This window comes from Jaculus jaculus, chromosome 10, assembly GCF_020740685.1.
Source record: "Jaculus jaculus isolate mJacJac1 chromosome 10, mJacJac1.mat.Y.cur, whole genome shotgun sequence".
NCBI lineage: Eukaryota > Metazoa > Chordata > Mammalia > Rodentia > Dipodidae > Jaculus > Jaculus jaculus.
The window spans coordinates 14,549,693-14,572,908 of NC_059111.1; the positions used below are offsets into that span (position 1 = coordinate 14,549,693).

The window sequence follows — 23,216 nt, forward strand, 5'->3', positions numbered from 1 at the left end:
TATAGCCAGTGTCCCCTTGCCAGTGTTTGGCACACTCTCCTGTTGCTATTGTCCACCTGATGTTGGCCAGGAGGTGATGTCCAACCTTTGCTCATGCCATCATTTCCCCCTGCCATCATGGAGCTTCCCCTCATGCCTGTAAAACAAAATCAACCCTTTTTCCCCCACAAACTGCTCTTAGGTGATTTCTGCCAGCAATGCAAACCTGACTGCAACACCATGTAAAGCCAGAACCACAATTTAGCACATGCCTCTGGAGTTTCTTTGTAGTGGCTGGAGGCCCTGGCACACCATATTCTGTCTGTCTCTCTTCTATCTCTGCTTGCTCCGTCTGTATATGTATGTGTATGTGTATGTGTATGTGTATATGTATATGTATATGTATATGTATATGTATATGTATATGTATATGTATATGTATATGTATATACTGTCTTTCATGTTTGTAATTTCTTGATTAAAAAAAGTTAAGGGCTGGAGAGATGGCTTAATGGTTAAGCGCTTGCCTGTGAAGCCTAAGGACCCTGGTTCAAGGCTCCATTCCCCAGGACCCACGTTAGCCAGATGCACAAGGGGGCGCACATGTCTGGAGTTTGTTTGCAGTAGTTGGAGGCCCTAGCATGCCCATTTCTCTCTCTCTCTCTCTGCCTCTTTCTCTCTCTGTCTGTCACTCTCAAATAAATAAATAAAAATGAAAGAAAAAGTTAAGAGGTAGGGTCCATGCTGAATAAATATACATCTCTAGGTCTCTAGGTCCCACTGGTCAGGCCAATGGAGGCTGTACGCTTTCTGCAGCTGTATTGGAACCTTCCAAGGTCATGGTTATTGCTGATGCACTCTGAGAGATAATTCTGGGTCCTGGACAAAGAGTGAACAAGCCTGAACAGTGAAAAGATGGGGCACACTATTTCCTGGAGAGGAACTTACCCTTGAGCCAGTCATCCCGCAATGGCTAGCTGCCAGTGACATCCTAGAGCCAGTGCTAGCATGACTGAACCAAAAGCTGGAATCATGATGTTTTCCAAAATTTAAAGTGTAGGTAGGGCTGGAGAAATGGCTCAGCGGGTAAGGCACTTGCCTACAAAGCCAACGACCCAAGTTAGATTCCCCAGCCAGATGTTCAAAAGGACACATGCACCTAGAGTCTGTTTGCAGTGGCTGGCGAGAGGCCCCAATGCACCGGCTCTCTCTGTCTCTCTTCTAGCTTCCCTCTCTGCTTGCAAACAAATAAATTTTTTGAAAGTGTAATTTTCCACCACATGCTTATCACTCACAAGGAATATTTCCCTTCTACATTCCTGCAGTCATTGTCCCTGCATGATCTGCTACGTGAGAATGACACTGGTCTGGTCATCGATCACCTTGACGTTCCTCACCAAACGGAGCTTCCCAACTACACAGTTCACAGGCTTGTGGAGATGCATCTCTGTTTCTGGTTTATAACAGACTATAGACAGACGGCAGAAGATACATAGATAGGTAGATGATACATACATACACACGATAGATATGTAGATAATACATGCACGCATGCATATGTAGATGGTACATACATATGTCGATGATATATACATGCATATATGGATGATACATACATAGGCAGACGATACATAGATACACACATGCATGCATACATACATAGAAATGTAGATGATAGGCACATACACACATGTACACACACACATCCTTGCAGGCTTGAATGTGTGAGTGCAGAACCCCACTCCATCCTCCTCCTCGTTATTGTTACTCTTACTTTGAACAGGTGAGGGAACACTTCTCTTTTTATTGGTAGTCGTAGCAGACATTAGTGTGTCCTTATACTTCTCACCAGATGCTTTGAACAATAAAGAAATAAATTAAACAGTTAATACCACACCTCCCTCCTGTCCTAATATTCTTCTCCATGTCTTCTTCTGAGAGAGCTAATCATGGCCCCAAGCTGCCTCCGCGTGCCCCAGCATCTCCACTGCACGTCACCCCGCAAGCGCCCTCAGCTATTCGCTTCTCATGATGGGACGTGGGGGTGGCCTGCACATTCCTGCGGCGGATGCGCCTCCAGGAAACCTTCCCCTTCGCGTGGCTCCTGCGCAGTGCCAGCGCTAATCATCCAGACAGAATGGCTGGCTCTGCAAGCAAGAAGCAGTGGTGGCACCGCACACAGGCAGCAGCCCTTGTGAGTTAATTGTGGGTCCTCACATAGCAGGTGACACTTCATAAACGTCACCTTGTTTATCTTCCTTGATGCCCTCGGAAGCAGAGAATCCCATAAAATCCACCGGGGGAAGAGCTGGTGGTTCCGAGGCTGCAGGCTCTCCACGCAGCCCCCCAGGCAGTGAGAAGGGAGGCTGTCAGCCATCACATTTTCTCTGTGTTCCCTAACTTTAGCTGGTAAGGGGTGTCCCTGTGTTTGTCGTCATCAGACTGAGCATTCCCTGTGCTGTGTGTGGGGAGTCTGACCTAATGCTAATGTCCTTGTCAGTACAGATCCTTACGGGAGCTGGACCTGGGGAGAAAAGGACCTGAACTAGAGCAGGAAAGATCTTCTTGGTTACAGTACCTCAGGCAGGAAGTGGACCAGAGGAGGAAGTAGGTCTGAGGGTGACTGCAGGGAAAGGAACTATGTTAAGAGTAGAGACCAAGCTGGGCATGGTGGCGCACGCCTTTAATCCCAGCACTCGGGAGGCAGAGGTAGGAGGATCACTGTGAGTTCGAGGCCACCCTGAGACTACACAGTGAATTCCAGGTTAGCCTGGCCTAGAGCAAGATCCTACCTCGAGAAAAAAAAAAAAAAATACAGACCAGGTATGTCACCATAGCCTGCTTATTTATTTTTTTTAAGTTTTGTTTCATTTTTAAAAAATTTATTTGCAAGCAGAGAGAGAGAGAGAGAGAGAGAGAGAGAGAAGACAGATAAAGAGAATGGGCACACCAGGTCCTCCAGCCGTTGTAAATGAACTCCAGATGCATGTGCCACTGTGTATCTGGCTTTACATGGGTCCTGGGGAATCAGACTTGGGGTCATTAGGCTTTGCTGGCAAATGTCTTAGCCACTGAGCCATCTCTCCAGCCACTATTTATTCATTTGTTAATTTTGTAGGTCAGCATATCATCAGCAAGTTTCATCATGGAGTCTACACACACACCCACACACACCCACACATACCCACACCCTTACACTTTGCTCTCACGGAGGCCTTCTTCATGTGTCTTGCAGAGGGGTCGGCGCTTGGTCCTCATGGAGATGGAGATGGAGTTTCACAATTTAAGTGGCAGCGTTTTCACCTGCTCCTTCACTGCTCCTCTCCATCTTCTCCCTTCCCCCAAGACAGCCCCCAATCCATGCTTGTTCCTCAAGCATAGTTACCTGAATGGCCACACAACATATAACTGGCTTCACTCTCCTTCAGAGATGGGGCAGAAAAGACCTGTTAGGGCTGGAGAGATGGCTTAGCGGTTAAGGCACTTGCCTGGAAAGCCCAAGGACTCATGCATGTTCAGCTCTCCGGATTCCAAGACTGCACATAAGCCAGACGAGACAGACAGTGACGCAAGCATGCCAGGTCACACGTGCGCACAAGGGGGAGTTCACGTCTAGAGTTCAACTGCAGTAGCTGGAGACCCTGGCACACCAATTCTCTCTCTCTCTCTCTCTCTCTCTCTCTCTCTCTCATACACATTAAAAAAAAGAGTCTATTGGGCTTGCCTCAAAAAAAAAAAAAAAGAAAAGAAAAGACCCTTTAATCAAGGCACAGCAGAAAAGAAGCCTTCATGTTGCTGTGGGGCTGCTTTACCCTGGCATTTAGTTCTCCAGAACAGGAAAGAGGAATGAGTTTGACCCCATAATTCATGAATCAGAGACAGCCAGTGTTCTCCTTTTGGGTAGGATGGTTTTAACTGAAAGAAGTACAAAACCAAAAGAAAAAGGCCTTTGGAGGACAGTTGACTAGACGGAGGGTTTCTGGGTGGCTGGAGCTGCCCGTTGTTTATGACTTGGACGCGACCTGGTCATTTCGAGCAGAGATGAGGGCAAGTACCTGCAGTGTGCAGGATATGCAGGGAGTAAAAGGCCATTGCCTTGATGTCCTTTTCCTTGCCTCCACCTGGCACTGCAGAGACTTATTGCCTGAGCAGACTTCCCCAGCCCTTCACCTAACAGGCCTCCCCACCCTGTGCACAGGCCCTCCATCCTGATGCCAGGGCACTCTGTCTCTTAGTGCATTATGGGTCTGCGTGTCATGCACTTACTTAAAACAAAGTAACGAGGCTCTCCGCACAGGTCTCTCTGGATAGTTCCAAAATAATTCAGATTATTTGGACTCACCTAGCACATACTCTAAGATGTTTGTCTTCTATTAATGGGTTTTCAATGGGCCTTGGACCAGCATCAACCAGATGTTTCCAGGAGCTTGGGGGATGGGCAAGGATAGAGGACAATCACTTTTTAATGTCAGGGAAATTGGAAATAAATGAGTATGCAGATGATTTCTCACACTCCAACCCACCCCACCCCCAAAGCTGATTCCTACAAATTACTGATCGTTCACTCTCAGGTTCATGTCTGCCTGTCACTCAAAGCACGCTGGAGCTCTTCTCGTCACTGTCCGATGTCTTGAGTATGAATACTGTGCACCAAATGTGCTAGTAACCAGTGGTGGGGGGGGGGGCGCTACTTCTGTCAGAAATAACATCCAAACTGTGGCTTCTATTTGCAAAACAAAATTTTAGAGAGTCTTAAGAGCATTAAAATTTAGAACAGAAATAAAGTGTCCTAACAACCCAAGCCTTTTTATAACAAAAAGCCAGGGCTGGAGAGATGGTTTAGTGCTTAAGATGCTTGCCTGTGAAGCCTGAGGACCCAGGTTTGATTCCCCAGAACCCATGTAAGCCAGACGCACAAGGGGCACATGCATCTGGAGTTCATTTGCAGTGGCTGGAGGTCCTGGTGTGCCCACTCTCTCTCCCTCTCTTTCATAAATAAAAAAAAAATACTTCTGAGCCAGGCTTTTATTGACCAGAGAGCATCATCCTATGGCTCTCATTCTTGACAGGAGGCTCTGTCATCTTCTGACTATCTCACTGATGACGGGGTGGGGGGCAAGGGCAAGCTGCACAGCTGGACAAACGGCACTGTGACCTGAGGAGATTTTAAGCAGATTGAGGATCATCCTAGAATCTCTCCCCTCGCCTATAATTCCACCCTTCCAAATGGGAGTTTATGCCTTGGTGATAAAGTTGTAAGACATGGATGTCCACCAACAGAGGCACAGATTACAGAAGTGCAGGTGTCAAAGGAGGACCTCACTGACTCCATTATTTCTCCTAGGCTCAGCCCAGTTAATGTTCACAGAATAAAAAAGATCCCAGTCTGAGCTTGAGGAGAAAGCACCGTGGGTAAAGTGCTTGCCTCACATGCATGAGGATCTGGGTTTCATACCCAGTATTCAGGTAAACATGCTGGTGAGTGGTGAGGTGAACATGTAAATCCAGCACTGGGGACAGGTGGGTTACTGGCCGGCCAGTCTAGCCTGCTTAGTGAGTTCCAGGCCAATGAGACTCTGTGTCTTAAAAGAAAGGGGTTGTGGAAATGGCTTAGCAGTTAAGATATGTGCCTGCAAAGCCAAAGGCCCTCAGTTTGATTCCCCAGGACCCACGTTAGCTAGATGCACAAGGGGGCGCATGTGTCTGGAGTTCCTTTGCAGTGTGGCTGGAGGCCCTGGCGTACCCATTCTCTCCCTCTCTCTGCCTCTTCCTCTCTCTCTCTCTCTCTCAAATAAATAAAATATAGTTTTTTAAAAAGTGGATGGCACTCCTAAGGTTGTCATCCTCTGCAAACACATACACAAGCACGAGCATGCACGCACATACACAGAAACACGTGCATTTAAAGAAAATGGCCTCAGGCTGGGGAGATAGCTCAATGGATAAAGCACTTGCTCTGCATCTCCGAGTGCCTGAGTTCAGATGCCCAGACTCCAGAGAAAAGTCGGGAGCGGTGGTGGGGCTTCTGCAATCCCAGCGCTCCTATGGTGAGAAGGGAGGTGGATGCAGGGGAATTTCCCAGAAACTTGCGAATGGAGCAGTGAACCACACAGAGAGACCTTGTCTCAAAAGGAAGGGTGAGGACCAACCGAAAGGTGGCCTCTCTCCTCCACATACATGCGCACTGTGGCACACACATGGACATGCGTGAACATAATAAGTAAATACTCTGAATGGTCTTAGACAAGCCAGTTAGCTCCACGTTTTACATAACAGGAAACTGAGGCCTGGCGTAGAGTGGCACATAGGATATGTTGTTGGCAAAGCTCCAGTGAGTGGGAAACCTGGGTTTCCCAACACCCAGATAGAAAGACTCCTTTTTGGAGACACTGGGCACAATTAACAGCAATTTTTAGGGAGTCAAACCAGGTTGAAATATGAAAACTGAAATGGCTGGAAAAAGAGAAAAATTTCCAAAATGGCTCTCTGATTCTGGGTAAACAGTAACCACATTTTTTTTTTTTTTTTTTTTTTGCCTGTTGGAGGCCTGGTTTTTAATCACTCCACAAGCAGTTTTCATTTCTGCAGTAAGATTGCTTGTGGTTCTATTTAATTTGTGTCTGCAGGAGTCAGCCCTGGTGAAGATCTCCGAGGAGCTGGCGGGCATTTTAGCACAGCACGCGCAGCCAGTCAACAAGAAACGCTTCCCGACGTGGAGGAAATTCCTCCAGACGTTTCTTTCTCAAGGTAAATAAGACTGTAAAGTTTCTATGGAAGACGCACCCCCACAGTCTTGGGTTTGAGTTCCAGGTCAACCCAGGGCCAATGTAAACACTCCGCGTCAGCCCTTGCTGGCTTGGAAAGTGCCCCACAGCTGACTGCCCTCTTATGTAAGCATTGCCTGAATACTGATCTCTCACCTAGGCTTGTGAGTACACAGGAGCTGAGCATGCTAAGCATGCCACGCGTGTCTCAGGATTCCAAGGCAGCTCTTGTGCCACTGCAAACACACTCCAGACACATACACCAGCACCATTTAGTGCATCTGGCTTTATGTGGGTACTGGGGAATTGAACCCCAGCCATCAGTCTTTGCAAGCAAGCAACTTTAACTGCTGAGCCATCTTTCCAGCCCTGGTTCTACATTTTTCTTTTCTTTTTCTTTTTTTTCTTTTCTTTTCAAGGCAAACTCAAAAGATTGGTCTTTTCTTTTTAATGCAAGAGAGAGAGAATTGGCATGCCAGGGCCTCCAACCACTTTAATGGAACTCCAGACACATGTGCGACTTTGCACATATCACCTTGTGTGTCTGGCTTACACACAAGTGGGATCTGGAGAGTCAAACATGGGTCCTTAGGCTTAGCAGGCAAGTGCCTTAACTGCTAAGCCATCTCTCCAGCCCTGGCTCTACATTTTTAAGAGTGTTTTAGAACTGGCTTTCTTTCGGAATCCTCTGGCCAGCATGATGACCAGGGTCTCTGTGTCTGTTAAAATCCCATGGCTGCCAAACCTTAGAAAAGCAATGAGGCTGACAAGAAAGAACGCTAAAGCCATAGTGACCAATGGACAATGTACAGTTCATTTCCTCTGATAGAATTGACCCTAATCCTTGGATCAATCATGTATGTAATGAGAAGACCAAGAAGTGGCATCTACAATGTCTTCATAATTATGATCAGAGGGTCTAGAGAGGTGGCTTAGCAGTTAAGGTACTTGCCTGCACAATGTAATGGCCTGGGTTCGATTCCCCAGTACCCATGTAAAGCCAGATGCACAAAGTGGCGTATGCATCTGGAATTTGTTTGCAGTGGCTAGAGGCCATGATGTGCCCATTCTCTCTCTCTCTCTCTCTCTCTCTCTCTCTCTCTCTCTCTCTTTCTCCTTGCAAATAAATAAATAAATTTAAAATAAAGATTATGATCAGAATCAAAACTGTTCATTGAACCCTACTATACGCCAAATGTTGGGGTAACTACTATACACACAATTTCTCTAAGCTTCACACTAATGTGGTGAGGTAAATTTTATTATGCTCTACTTCACAGTTGAATTTTCAGAAATTTAGAGATGGAAACTAAGTCTCCCAAGACATGGCAGGCTCAGGATCTGAGCCCAAGATCAGCCACTGTTTCCTCCCGCCATTGCTGACTGTCCTCTCATCTACCCCATGCTTCCCTACCAGGGGGCGTGATCGAGGCGTTCCCACCTGCGGAAAGCGTCACCAACCTCACGGTGGACATGTTGATAGAGCCCAATGGAGAAATCAAAGTGCTCTCAACCGGGGACCAGCTTCACTCCGAAGGCCCCTTCATTGCCTCCGGTACCACCATGCCTCAGACCTCAGTGGATCCCCAAGTTCTCAGTTCGTTGTGTTTCCAGATTGGAACCGCCTGCAGAAGCAAAGACGTGGTTGGTTACTTTTCTATCGACCTGGTGACTTTCATCAATCCAGGAACCTTGGAACAGCAAGTAAGATATCAAAATACCCTCCCCTCCCACACAGCACTGGGGGGGAGGGCGCGAGGGGCATTCTAGAACTCAGCTGCTGTCTGATGAACTGACTCTAAAGCTGAAGGTATGCCACTCATGCAGACCAGGGTGAGACCGGGTTTTTGGTCTAGAAAGTTGCCACCTTTTGTGTTGGGTTAGAGTTTCAATGACTACATCTCATCCCCATAGCTCTGTTGGTGGGACCATCAATCCGGTCTATCAGTGCTATCTGCATCTCACTGTGAAACCGTTTTACAGCATCCCAGCACTGAGCCTGTCTAACACAGCCTTTGAAATCGAAAGTCAATCCCTAGGGGGAAAAAAATCTCATATTCCTTTACATGTCTTTATACTCTTAGTGCACACCAGAGTACCCACAAATAATACATTGTTTTATTCCACATGTCTTTTAAACATTTTGTTTCTTTATCTTAGAGAGAGAGAGAGAGGAAGAGACACATGGAGAGAGAGAATGGGCGCACTAGGGCTTAAGGCCACTGCAGACGAGCGCCAGATGCACACACAACCTGGTGCATCTGGCTTACATGGGTACTGGGGAATCAAACCTGGGTCCTTAGGCTTCACAGGCAAGCGCCTTAACCACTAAGCCTTTTCTCCAGCATGCATCCACGTGTTTTTAAGCATCTTGGAGATTACTATGTCCCATATTTTACCATATGCTCTTACTTATACAAGATCACATTTACATCATTTTGGCGTGCACATGTATGGCTCTACTGAACTGAATTGTTTTTTTTTCCTAAGTAGGGTCTCATTCTATCCCCGGCCAATTTGGAATTCACTGTGTGGTTTCAGGGTGGCCTCGAACTCATGGTGATCCACCTACCTCTGCCTCCCGAGTGCTAGGATTAAAGGCGTGCACCACCATGTCCAGCTATATTGCATTTGATACAAATAATTGTTTCATACAAATAATTTTCAACTTTTTTGTTGTGATTTCTTTTCCTCTAAAACTGTAATGTTAAATTGACTTCATGGGACTTAACTTTTGAAAGAAATATTTGGATGCTTCTCTTTTCATGCTGGGTGTCTGGTTCTCTGTGGGAAGGTTGGAATGGCCTTTCAGTCTCCCGCTTTCCATATCCTCTGGCCACTGAGCATTATGCACAGAGTTGAATGGTTTCATGTCCACTATTCTTGGTTTTACAGCTTGCTGTTTCAGTTAGATGATGGTTTCAAAGCCAGAGTTTATGTTTTGGGCAGCTTTCAGCTTGCTTAATAGCCATTTTCCATTTGCCTCTGTTGGTTTTACATTCTGTTCCCAGACCTACACACCGAGAGAAAAGGACAGACTAAAGGGCATTCAGAGTTCTGCCTGGGGTGGAGGGAAGACAGAAACAACAGCCCCTGGTGAAAGAGCTGGGCGTCAGGGAAGTGGAGGGAGGAGAGACAGGGGAGGCTTCCCTCCCTGGGCATCTGTCCTGAGAAAGAAGGGGCGCAATACACAGTGCCTTGCCAGTAGGGAAGATGGAACTAGGGGACAGCTGACTGGTGTTTCTTACTTATTTGTGTTTGGTATAGGAAGGCATGCACACAGGAGTGTGAGGCATTTTCTCCAAACACAGTGCTGGTCCTTCCCTGGGCTTACACCCACCTGGGCTTCTGAGAGAAAGGTCCACTCATCACTTGACTGGTTCTGGGCACTGGACCAGCCTTGATTCATTCTAAACCACTCTTGTCCTTCTACCTAGACTCTTGCCCACTCTCCCATTCATCATACTGCCCTCTACCGGAGGGCTTTTGCAACCATACTGCCTCTCTGCCTGAAATGCTCTAGCCAGGGTCTCACTAGGTAGCTCAGGCCAGCAGCAAACTCTTAATTCTCCTATTTGAAAGTCCTGAGGGCTGAGATTACAGGCGTTTATCACCATTTCCTGATTCTTGCCTCTTTTCACTTAGTTACCTCCCTCTCATCATGTTTCAGCTGAGACCACACTTGCGTAGAGAAGCCCTTTCTGATTTCCCTAGAGATGTGAAGTCCCAATTCCAGTCACAAAGAAGGTGGAGGACAAACCCCTCAAAGTTGTCCTCTGACCTTCATGTGCTGTGGTGGCACATGTTCCCAAACATACACACCAATAAAAAAAGATATGAGGGGCTGGAGAGATGGCTTAGCGGTTAAGCGCTTGCCTGTGAAGCCTAAGGACCCCGGTTCGAGGCTCTATTCCCCAGGACCCACGTTAGCCAGATGCACAAAGGGGGCGCACGCATCTGGAGTTCATTTGCAGTGGCTGGAGGCCCTGGCGCATCCATTCTCCCTCTGTGTCTCTTTCTCTGTCTGTCGCTCTCAAATAAATATAAAAAAATTTTTTTAAGTATTAAAAAAAGAAATGAGAAGCAGAAAATGAGGTGACTACATCATTCAAATTTCTGCAGCCCAGCTGGGACTAATAATCTACTATGTGACATGGCAGGAGCAAAGGAAACAGGGCCCAAGGAAGAGCAGATGAAATTAGAGTGGCACACCAAGGACAAGCCAGTCATTGTGAGTCAGCTCCAGATAAGGTAGACGATTCTGCTGAGACCACAGAAAACGAGAATGAGAGTCTGAGGTAGCAGAATGATTTTGAAAATGTAAGGTTTAAGTATTAAAAGCCAGGCATGGTAACAATATGCCTATGATCCTAATAGTCAGGGGACTAGAGGGCAGTATGGGCTAAATTTTGAGGCCCTGCTTCAGAAAATAAAATAAAATAAAATAAAAATCGTGTGCTTCAGATAGGACACAGCATCATTTGAGACTAAAAGGAAGAGGAGTCCATCCTTGAGGGTGGAGCTGGCACAGTTTGTTATGGAATGACTTCAGCAGGGCCTCGGGTTAAGATTCCAGGATCCTAGAAATGGGGAAATCCCAGGCCTTCAGAAACTGCCTGCAGAACACATGATGCTCTAGAAGACAGAGCTACCTTGATCCTTAATGTAGATCTGGCCCTCTCCCTGAGCATGAGGGTATCCAAACCTTAAACAAAGCAGTAGGTACTCTTTCCAAATCCCAACAGGTCCTGGAGCCAGGGCCAACAGTAGACAATATCTTGTGGGTTCCAGGAGGAGCACAAAGTACCTACCAATGACTTTAGGTCAAAGAGAAACTGGCATGTTCCTTGAACAAACACATCCTGAGGGCTCATGCTTGTGGGATGAGATAAAGCAGCCATGCGTCCACTTAGCTACTCTTACACCCTTGACCCAGCTTCACTTATTATTTGTGCACACTGGTGTTTTGTACTCTTACTAGTTCATTTTGTTTTCATTTTCTTTGCAAGTAGGAAAGACAGAGAGAAGACAGGCCGACACACACATACACAGAGAGAATGGGCACGCCACTGCAAACTGCAGATGCAGGTGCCACTTTGTGCATCTGGCTTTATGTGGGTACTGGGGACTTGAACTCAGGTTGTTATGGTTTGTAAGCAAGCACCTTAACTGTTGACCCCATCTCTCTACTAATCCATATTTTTACATCATCTAGAAAATGCAGTAGGCCTTGCAATTTTTGTTTTTGCTTCTTCATGATACATTAGGCCAGCCACCTAATTATTATGTGATGCTAGATGGACATTTGGAATTTCCAGACAGTCCATGTCTTTTGAGCTCACTCACTTTGGGGAACAACTGAAACAAGTACATATTGAGCATCTATTATATACAAGCCATTATGCCAGGTGCTAAAGAAGATGGAAGATGCTAACAATGGTACAGTGTCTGCCCAAAGACGTCAGAGATGGGGACAGTTTCTGTCCAAAGATGTCAGAGATGGGGACAGTGTCTGCCCTCAGAGAGCTCACAATCTAGCTGGGGACAAGAGCTAGAGAAATGAATCACAAGGAAAAGCTTGATGGTAACTAAAAAGAACAATCAAAGAGACATCAAAAAGGTAACGTCAGTTTAACTGCTAAATGACTCGCCATATGAATTCCGACAAGAGCAAGATCCCTTTTGTTTGGAGCCATCAAGCAAGATTTTTGCAGAGTAAGTGGGTTTGTTGCTAAACAATACTTAAGATCGAAGGAATGGAAGAAAGTGTCTATCTTAAGAGGGAGAGAGACTGCGAAGGGTGGTGGTCAAAGGGAAAATGCAACACTAAGGAAAAGGTGATAATCTATGTCCTGTAAGCTTCAGATTTAATTTACCTGATACAAACATGAATTTATATAACACTTTAAATGAATAAACTTGCAATAATGCTTTCTGTTGAAATTCCCCAATTAAAAAAAGTACTTTATTTTTAGATTACAGAGAACTTTGAGACAATCATCTTTTAAAAAATGTTTTTAAAATATTTCTGTTTATTTGAGAGAAACAGAGACAGAGAGAATAAGAGTGAGGATAAGCTCCCCAGAGCCTCTGCCACTGCAAACTATGATGCATGTGCTACATGATGCATCTGGCTTTATGTGCAAAATACTGGGGAATCTAACCCAGGCCTTCAGGCTTTGCAAGCAAGCGCCTTTAACCACCGAGCCATCTCTTCATCCCCAATCATATCTTGTATGGACATTGATAGTTACTATAAAAAACAAGAAAGGAAATTAAATCTCTCTCTCTCTCTCTCTCTCTCTCTCTCTCTCTCTCTCTCTCTCTCTCTCTTTTTTTGTTTCATTCTCTTTTGCTTTGTTTTGTTTCTTGCAGGGTTAGGCCCAAGGCCTGTCATGCTAGGAGAGTGCTCTACCACTGAGCTACACACCAGCCCAAATCCCACTGTTAACAAAAGAGTTGGGGCTAGGCGTGTGGCACACACCTTTAATCCCTGCACTCAGGAGACAGAGGCAGGAGGATCATCATGAGTTTGAGGCCACCCTGAGACTACATAGTGAATTCTAGGTCAGCTTGATCTAGAGTAAAACCCTACCTTGAAAAAGCAACAAAAAAATATAAAAAAGAATTGGGGCTGGAGAGATGGTTTAGCAGTTAAGGTGCTTGCCTGAAAAGCCAAAGGACACAGGTACAATTCCCCAGACTCACATAAGGTAGATGCACAAGGTGGAGCATGTGTCTGGAGTTCATATGTAGTGGCTGAAGGTCCAGGTGCATCCATTCTCTTTCTATCTGCCTCTCTCTCTTTCTCTCAAGCAAATAAAAAAAAAATGTATTAAAAGAAAAGAGTTAAGGGCTAAAGACATGGCTCAGCAGTTAAGATGCTTGCCTGCAAAGCCCAATGACTCAGGTTTGATTCCCCAGGACCCATGCAAAGCCAGATGCACAAGGTGGCACATGCGTCCAAGTTTGTTTGCAGGGGCTGGGGGCCCTGGCATTTACATTCTGTATCAATCTCTGTCTCTTGTAAATAAATAAATAACTTTTTTTAAGAAAAGAAAAGAAGCCGTGGTGGTGCACACCTTTAATCCCAGCCCTTGGAGACAGAGATAGGAGAATCGCTGTGAGTTTAAGGCCAGCCTGAGACTACATAGTGAGCCAAACTGGGCCAGAGTGAGACCCTACCTTGAAAAGCCAAAAAAATAGAAAAGAGATGAAAACTGGCTGCAGGAGCTTAGTAAAGGCCCTTCATCCATAGGGTAGCCTCAAAAGAAAATGAGCACTGTCACAGAGTAAATACTGTGAGGAAAGATAGAAATGGAGTCCCTGCTGCCTGTGGGAGTATATACCACATAACGTTCATCAGACTTTTTGCTGCTAACAAGTAAGGGACAAAAAGGATTTTACTGGAGGAATTATTTCTTGTAGCTCACAGTTTCAGAGGTTTCAGTCCACAGTCAGCTAGTTCCGTCGCTGTAGGCCTGAGCAGAGGCTGAACACCACGTGGGGAACATGTGGCGGGGCAGAGAAGCTGGCCTCCAGGCAGGCAGGAAGCAAAAAGCAATGGAGACAGGCTGGAGGGATGGCTTAGCAGTTAAGGCATTTGCCTGAAAATCCAAAGGACCCAGATACAATTCTCCAGGACCCACGTTAGCCAGATGCACAAGGGGGCATATGTGTCTGGAGTTCATTTACAGTGGTTGGAGGCCCTGGCGCGCTCATTCTCTCTCTCTCTCTCCCCCTCCCTCTTTCTGTCAAATAAATAAAAATAAAATTACAAAGAAAGAAAGAGAGAGAGAGAGAGGGAGAGAGAGAAAGGAAGGAAGAAAGCAAGCAAGGGAGAGAGGGGAAGAGGCACAGTGCAACAAGCTGCATCCTTCAAAGGCGTCCTCTAAGCAGGCCTCACCTTTCCCAACACCTCACAGCAGTCTATTCAAGGCTTGAATCCAGGGCTGGGGGCATGGCTCAGTGGGGAAAGCACTGGCATTCAAAGCATAATGGCCTGAGCTCAGTTCCCCAGGACCTCGCGTAAAGCCAGGTGCTGAGAGTGGCGCAGGCACCCGGAGTTCGTTTGCAGGGGCTGTATGCCCTGGCATGCCTGTTCTCTCTCTCTCTCTCTCTTTCCCTCTTTTTTTCTCTCTCTCAAATAAGTAAATATAAATAAAATGTTTTCTTTAAAAAGATTTAAAAGCTGAGCATGGTGGCACATGCCTTCAATCCCAGCACTCGGACACAGAGGCAGGAGGATTGCTGTCAGTTTAAGGCCACCTTAAGACCACAAAGTGAATTCCAGGTCAGCCTGAGCTAGAGTGAGACCCTACCTTGAAAAACAAAACAAACAAACAAACAAAAAAGATCCTAATCCATTGATGGATGAATACATTCATGACATCAGAGGTCTCAGGAGCTGATCACGTCCCAAAGCTCTGCCTCTGCATACTGCTTACCTCAGGGAGTAAACCTTCCACACAAGAGCTTCTTATGGGGTGGGGGCGGGGGTGATGGGGGAGGTACTTTGCGTCAAACCATAACACATACATTCTGAAAACTGTTTCTGAGAATTTCTACATACAGAACATCATTCTAGAAGTGAAAGATCATCAGAAGTAGTTTCATTGTGATGTTAAGCAGCTGCCAGCCCACTCGTCTCACTGGCCAGTCAGATATGAGACTACTCCCTGAGCCTCGTTCTGTCATTAACATGTGGAGAGCTCCTGCCCTGTTTTTCATGGAGAGCCTGAGAGGACAGATGCAAGGTGCACTTCCCATGAAATCAATTGGCCTCACCACGTGTAAAGCTGTCACAGACGCCCTCAGCGGGTTCTCAGGCTGTGAGTGGAATCTGAATTGAATTAGCATTACTTTTGAAAGTCAGCGAGCGTTACACCACCAGCTCAAGGTGGTAGATGAGCATCAGAAGTGAATGCGTTCACTTCAGAGGATGCAAACCCGAGGTCTGCGGAAGCGCCATCACTCCTTCTTGCTCGCTCCTGTCCACCCAGCACCTAGCAGCCCGTCTAGCAGATAACAGATGCTCAATAAATATTTATTAAATGAATGAATGAGTACTTCTCTCTGAGTTCCCCCCTAGTACTCTCATTTGCAAGATCTCCCTACGTCTGTTTTCAAGATATATAAGGAGTTCACCAAGGGAGCTCAATGAGATTTACTTTTTCTCCTTAGGGAAGGTATTTTATTTATATATAAGAAGGTTAACAGTGTATATCTAAATTAAAATTTAATAGACCTTTGGTATAAACAGAAGTGCCCATTCCTCAGTGTTTTTAAATGTTACAATAGGCACACTGTTAATCACAACTTAATACCTAGTGAAGGGAAAATAGATCCCAGAGGATTTGAAGCATTAAAGCAAAGCCCTGTCCTGCTCAAAGGTCCGCATCTTTGTGTCAATGAAAGAAACCTGTGACATAAAAGTGATAGTCATGACACCAGTGATGGCTTCTTCAATAAGCATAAGAGGCACAAAGGCAAACTGAATAATGGAATTACAGTTCTCTGAGCACAGGCTAGCGCAGGCTGACTTTACCATACGTGGAGTAACCAATGTTACCGTATGTGGCTATCTTTCAATGTTTCACTCATCTCCTTCCATGGTAATCCTCTGACATTCAGGAATCTTGAAGCCAAGCCTAAAGCTCAGCCCTTGAATAGGATGTCACTCGACCTATTGGTGACGAACCTCCGTATTAATTATATTCATGTAGCTGTAACCGGAATGCCTGACAGAAACAACTTAAGGGAGGAAAGATTTCTTTGGGCTCTTGGTTTCAGAGGGCCCACCAAAGGGTTTGCTCAGCCCTCTTTACTTGGACAGCACATCTTGTTGGTGGAAGAGTTCCTCCACCTCATAGTGGACAGGATGCAGTGAAGGGACATAGGGGGACTGGGCCCAAGATACATGCCCCAGTAGTCTGCTTCTTCTAACTAGACTATCAAAAAAATTTAGTTTATGTTTTTATGAGAGAGAGGAAGGGTGGGGAGGGGAGCGAGGGAAAGAACTGGCACACCAGGGCCTCTAGCCACTGCAATCAAGCTCCACACGTGTGCACCACCTTGTGCACGTGCATCACCATGTGCATTGGCTTAAGTGCATTCTGGGGAGACAAACCTGGCTCCTAGGCTTCACAGAGCAAGTGCTAAATCAGTTTCTCCAACCCATCTGTCAAAAATTACTAAGCACTGCAGAGATGGCTCAGCAGTTCAAGTGCTTGCCTGCAAAGCTTAACAGCCCAGGTTCAGTTCCCCAGTACCCACATAAAGTCAGATGCACAAAGTGGCCCATGCACCTGGAGTTCGTTTGCAGTGGCTGGAGCCCCGCCATGCCCATTCTCTCTCTCTCTGTCTCTCTCTCTCTCTGTAAATTAATAAATAAAAACATTTTTAAAACTTCTAGGGCTGGCCAGGCATGGTGGCACATGACTTTAATCCCAGTACTCAGGAGGCAGAGGTAGGAGGATTGCCATGAGTTCGAAGCCACCCTGGGAATATAGAGTGAATTCCAGGTCATCCTGGGCTACAGTGAGACCCTACCTCAAAAAACAAACAAACAAAAAAATTCTAGGGCTGGAGAGATGGCTTAGTGGTTAAGATGCTTACCTGCAAAGCTAAAGGACCCTGGTTCAACTCCACAGTACCCATGTAAAGCCAGATACACAAGGTGACAGATGCATCTGGAATTTGTTTGCAGTAGCTGGAGGTCATGGTGTGCTCATTCTGTCTCTCTCCCTATCTTCCTCTCTCTTTCTCTCTCTGTCTCAAAAACAAATAAACAGCCAGGCATGGTGGTGCACACCTTTAATCCCAGCACTCAGGAGGCAGAGGTAGGAGGATCATCGTGAGTTTGAGGTCACCCTGAGACTCCATAGTGAATTCCAGGTCAGCCTGGGCTAGAGTGAGACCCTACCTCGAAAAGCTCCCCTGCAAAAAATAAAATAAATAAATATTTTTCTAAAAATTCTAGCACCCTCCCCTCCCTTCGCAGCACCACCAGCTGGAGACCAGCATCTCGAAACATATACTTTGGAGAGGAAGCACTTCACATCCAAACCACAACAGCCTGCTCCTCGGATTACACCCAGTTGCCCCCCAGGCATCGTCCTGTGCTTCTCACATTGCACAGACCCTTGTCTTTATTTCAAGTCAAACCACGGTATTTCTTTCTGGGTGTGGGTGGAGGTCTCCATTTAGCCACCCGAAACACTGACAGAGCAGGGAAAATCTGGGCACCCTCACTGCCTCCTGAACTTTTCAGGGGTCAGGAGGGCAACAGGTAGGAAAAAAGGAAAAGTTCCCCCTAATGCTAAGAAAAACCAGAAGATACTCCACACGTACATACTTCCAGCTTGCCCCCTAGCATCACAGTAACAAAGCTGAGTATCTTCTCCCCAAGTTAGCTGTGACCCTCTGGTCAAGACTCTGTAGAATAAAATTTCCCTCCCAATATTGTCTCTCCTTCTTCCTAGCTTCAGTAAGGTATAGCTGACAAATAAAAACTGTATATGGGGCTGGAGAAGACGGCTTAGTGCTTAAGGCACTTGACTGCAAAGCCTAAGGACCCTGGTTCAGTTCTCCAGGTCCCACGTAAACCAGATACACAAAGTGGAACATGCATCTGGAGTCTGTTTGCAGTGGCTATAGGCCCTAGTGTGTATATTTTCTCTTTCTCTCCCTCTTTCTGTCTCTAATAAATAAATAAATAAAGGATGGCAGGAAGATGTATAAATAAAAAGATACTTAAATAAAAAAAAAACTGAGCTGGGCATGGTAACGCACACCTTAAATCCCAGCACTCTGGAGGCAGACATAGGAGGATCGCCATGAGTTCAAGGCCATCTGAGACTACAGAGTGAATTCCAGGTCAGCCTGGGCTAGAGTGAGACCCTATCTCGAAAAACCAAAAAACAAACAAACAAAAACTATATATGTGTTTTTGGGCTGGAGAGATGGCTTAGCGGTTAAGCGCTTGCCTGTGAAGCCTAAGGACCCCGGTTCGAGGCTCGGTTCCCCAGGTCCCACGTTAGCCAGATGCACAAGGGGGCGCACGTGTCTGGAGTTTGTCTGCAGTGGCTGGAAGCCCTGGCGCGCCCATTCTCTCTCTCTCCCTCTGTCTTTCTCTCTGTGTCTGCCGCTCTCAAATAAATAAATAAATAATGAACAAAAAATAATATAAAAAATATTTATTAAAAACTATATATGTGTTTTAGGTACACAGTGTGGTTGTTTTTGGTTTTGTTTTTCCAAGGAGGTAGGGTCTTACTTTAGCCCAGGCTGACCTGGAATTCACTATGTAATCCCAGGCTAGCTATCCCCCTACACTTGCCTCCAGAGTACTGGAATTAAAGGCAAGGGTCATCACGCTTAGCTATACAGTGTGGTAGTTTGATACATTATGTATTATAAAATATTGCCACAACCAAGCTAAATTGTGTTATAGCCATCACTTCATACAGTTACTTTGTTTGTGAGAAATGTACTCTGTAACAAACTCCAAGTACACATTGTTATTGTTAACTATAGTCACCATGCCATACACTGTCTTTCCAGAATGCATTCATATGATCGAAAGTTTGTGCCCTTTAACCAACATCGATTTCTCCGCAACCATTCTTGTACTTTCTCCACGTAGAGGGGAGACCAGGCAGTGTCTCGCTTCATAAATCTAACTTATTTCATGTGCCATAGGGTCCCATAGATTCACTTATGTTGTCACCAGTGGTAGGATTTCCTTCACTCCATTGTGTACACATGTGTATACAACAACAATCTCTCTGTTCATCCCAGGACAAGTCACTTCAAGATCCTGGCTACTGTAGATAACGCTACCCTGTATGTTGTGGTCCCAACAGCTCTTCAAGACCGTGATTTTACTCTCTTTGGATGGATATCCAGTAGAGGAATGGCTGGACCATATGATAGTTCTATATTGAGGGGGACAGTCCTTACCATTTTTCATATGGCTACACCAATTTGCATACTTATCTGAGGATGTCTGACAATTCCACATCCTCACCAATACTTGTTATGTTTTGACTTCTTTTTTTTTCCTTTATTTATTTATTTATTTATTTATTTTTGAGGTAGGGTCTCACTCTAGCCCAGGCTGACCTGGAATTCACTATGGAGTCTCAGGGTGGCCTCGAACTCACGGCGATCCTCCTACCTCTGCCTCCTGAGTGCTGGGATCAAAGGCGTGCACTGCCACACCCAGCAATGTTTTGACTTCTTGATGCTAGCTGTATTCATTTGTTTTGTGTTGCTTAAAAAATACATGAGTCTGGGTAACTTATAAAGTAAAAAAAAAAAAAATGGCTTACTTAATAAAGAGTTCTGGAGGCTCCGAAGCTACACGGACAACCCTGATGAGGGTATCATAGGGGGTGGCAACACAGTGCCAGGTACGCAGGTGGCAGCACCAGCATTCTTACCCTTTTAGGTATTACCTCCAACCCAATGTGCCTTTCCCTTATTAAACTACACTTTCCTTCTCTTCAAAATATTTTCCAAAACTCAACTTTACATGGAAACCTATCTTAATTAATCCTCCTTCAGCTGCCACTTTGTCTCCTAGTCTCTTGGAGCTATGGTACTGATGGCCAGAATAATATTAGTGAATATTATTATTATTTTTTTTTCGAAGTAGGGTCTCTCTGTAGCCCAGAGCTGACCTGGAATGCACTATGCGGTCTTAGGGTGGCCTTGAACTCATGGCAACCTCCTACCTCTGTCTCCTGAGTGTTGGGGTTAAAGGTGTGTGCCACCATGCCCATCTCAGGATAATTATTCTGATGGCATTGTAACTTACTATCCCTAATTTATAGAAAAGGAAACTGAGGTTACAGTGTCATGTTCAAAGTCACATAATTACAAAATGGCCAATCCAGTTACCTTTTTCTCTGGCTGCCAAGCCTATGATCTTTCTGCCACAGCAAACACCACAGCACTGCCATGGACTGATGGGGACTTCCTTTGCAAGCCTCTCTCTTCCTCCCCCACTACTAACATCAGAGAAAATGCATGTACTCTGTTTCCTCAAGATGTGTGTTGAAATGAGTTTAACAGCTCAAAGCCAGAAAACACATCTTCCCATTTTTTTTAATATATTCCAGCCTTGTGCTCGGCACACAAGGTAATCATTAAATGCTAATGACTAAGAGAAATGGGATAGAAGCAGTGCTGTGGTAACCATTTTTAAGCGTTAAGAGTCTGAATGCGCAGCCCTTATACAACGCCCACAGCTGGGAGCACCATATTGCCATCAAGACAGAAGGTGGATTCACGGGATGGGAACATTGAAAACAGACACCACAGGAATGGTTATGTCAGTTTTCCCAACCACTTTCCACAAGTAGCTGCCGCTTCTCCCCTCATAATAATTTCACAATGATTAGTCTGCTGTGTGAGAAACCCCAGACAAACACCTAGGTGGCAGAGGAGGTCGGTGCAAGGGCCAATGTGTTGGGTCAACAGTGAGGTGGTGGGGACGGCAACATGGGGAATCAGTCTCCTCAGACTAGTCAGAAATGTAGAAGAGCTGCCATCCACATTCCCACGAGGCGCTTTCTTTTCCGGGTAAATGCCTTCATTCCTATAACGAGATTGATACAATCCGACCTCACGTTCCAGCGTAGGTGGCCTCAGGATGCACTGGGCGAGGAGTGGCAGCTTCTGGTACCAGTTTCTATTCCTTTACTCTCTTTGCTCAGAATTTCCTACATTTTGCCCAAACCATACTATGTAGCTTTCTAACTTAATTAAATATATAGGCAATTACTGACACCATCTGTCTTTGTAGAAAAAGAACAGGGAGGGACACAAAAGACTGGGGTTCTGGAGGGAACCCTTCAACAAGCACAGACCCCTAGCTCCAGTGGCATTAACTTGGAAGAGCCTCTCTTTACTCCAAATTATGTTTGCTAGAGACGATCCACTTGAGCTGGATTAAAATGTGGTGAAGTTGGTATGACATTTAAGTACACACACACACACGTGTGTGTGTGTGTGTGTGTGTGTATAGATATAGATATAGATATATAAAATCAAGTACCCCTTGGCTTTTTTCAGTAAAACAGAAACTTAACACGTCATTGAGCATCTGCTACTAGTACAGTCTAATTCAGTGCTTAAAATCCATGAAAAGCCTTTGTAAACTTACATGAATCTTTGGCATAAAGAGAACAGTTTTAACAATATGTATATTCCTTTAAACATATATTTTTGCTTTCTTAAACATAAGGTTTGCTGTGTTCCCTGTTGGATCCAAAGCCTTATGAGCAAATAAATGAAAAGCCAAAGAAGCATTCATCTTCCCATTGTGCCCCATTCCTAGCCAACCTTATATCTGCTTTTTAACATCTGTAAGCCGGGCACGGTGGCACATGCCTTTAATCCCAGCACTCTGGAGGGCAAGGTAGGAGGATCACTATGAGTTCAAGGCTACCCTAAGACTACATAGTGGATTCTAGGTCAACCTGGGCTAGAGTGAGACCCTACCTTAAAAAGGAAAAACATGACTGAAGAGATGGCTTAGTGATTAAGCGCTTGCCTGTGAAGCCTAAGGACCCCGGTTCGAGGCTCAATTCCCCAGGACCCACGTTAGCCAGATGTACAAGGGGGCGCACGCGTCTGGAGTTCGTTTGCAGTGGTTGGAGGACCTGGTGCACCCATTCATTCTCTCTTTCTCTCTCTCTCTCTCTCTCTCTCTCTCTCTCTCTCTCTCTCTCTCTGTGTTGCTCTCAAATAAATAAATAAAATAAACAAAAAAAATATTAAAAAGGAAAGAAAAAAAGATGACATCTTTAAATTTCCCCACAAATGTCTAAATATATAAATGGTGTTAAGCCAACCCACTGAAATTGGTTAAGTCAGAGTAAGGAATCTTTACAAAACACAAGTCCACATAGAGCCACAAAATCCACCTCCTCCTAAATGAAGTCGCTGTGCAGGAAGAATGAGAGGAGCATGGGTCCTGCCACTGGCAGTTACCGCCAAGGTGAACCATTGAGCTCCTTCCCGGGCTGGACAGAACATGCTTCATGTCTGTTGTGGCATCAGGGAAGCTCCCTGCCCTGTGCAAATAGAAGTATACAGGACAGGAGGACTTTTCTAAAGGGCTCCAGGCAGTTTCTAAAAATAAATACCTGAAACTGTTATTCATGTTAAAGGTTCAGCATACTAAAAATATGCCATCCCAGAGCTTTGGTCAGAAACACCAATATGGGCCAGCCATGGTGGCGCACGCCTTTAATTCCAGCACTTGGGAGGCAGAGGTAGGAGGATCGTGTGAGTTCGAGGCCACCCTGAGACTCCATAGTGAATTCCAGGTCAGCCTGGACTAGATTGAGAAAAACCAAAAAACCAAAACAACAATAACAACAACAACAAAACATCAATGTGGGGCTGGAGGGATGACTTAGCGGTTAAGGCACTTGCCTGCAAAGCCAAAGGACCCAGGTT

The 23,216-nt window shown here is 45.4% G+C and overlaps 1 protein-coding gene across 1 annotated transcript in view; it reads left to right on the plus strand.

The window, feature by feature from the left end:
- Nucleotides 1–23,216, plus strand: part of Iqch (IQ motif containing H) — a 134,910-nt gene that overhangs the window by 72,833 nt on the left and 38,861 nt on the right. The window contains exons 11-12 of the mRNA XM_045160624.1: nucleotides 6,606–6,726; nucleotides 8,161–8,447. Of these exons, the coding sequence (XP_045016559.1) occupies nucleotides 6,606–6,726; nucleotides 8,161–8,447 (408 nt within the window). The remainder of the gene's footprint in view (nucleotides 1–6,605; nucleotides 6,727–8,160; nucleotides 8,448–23,216) is intronic.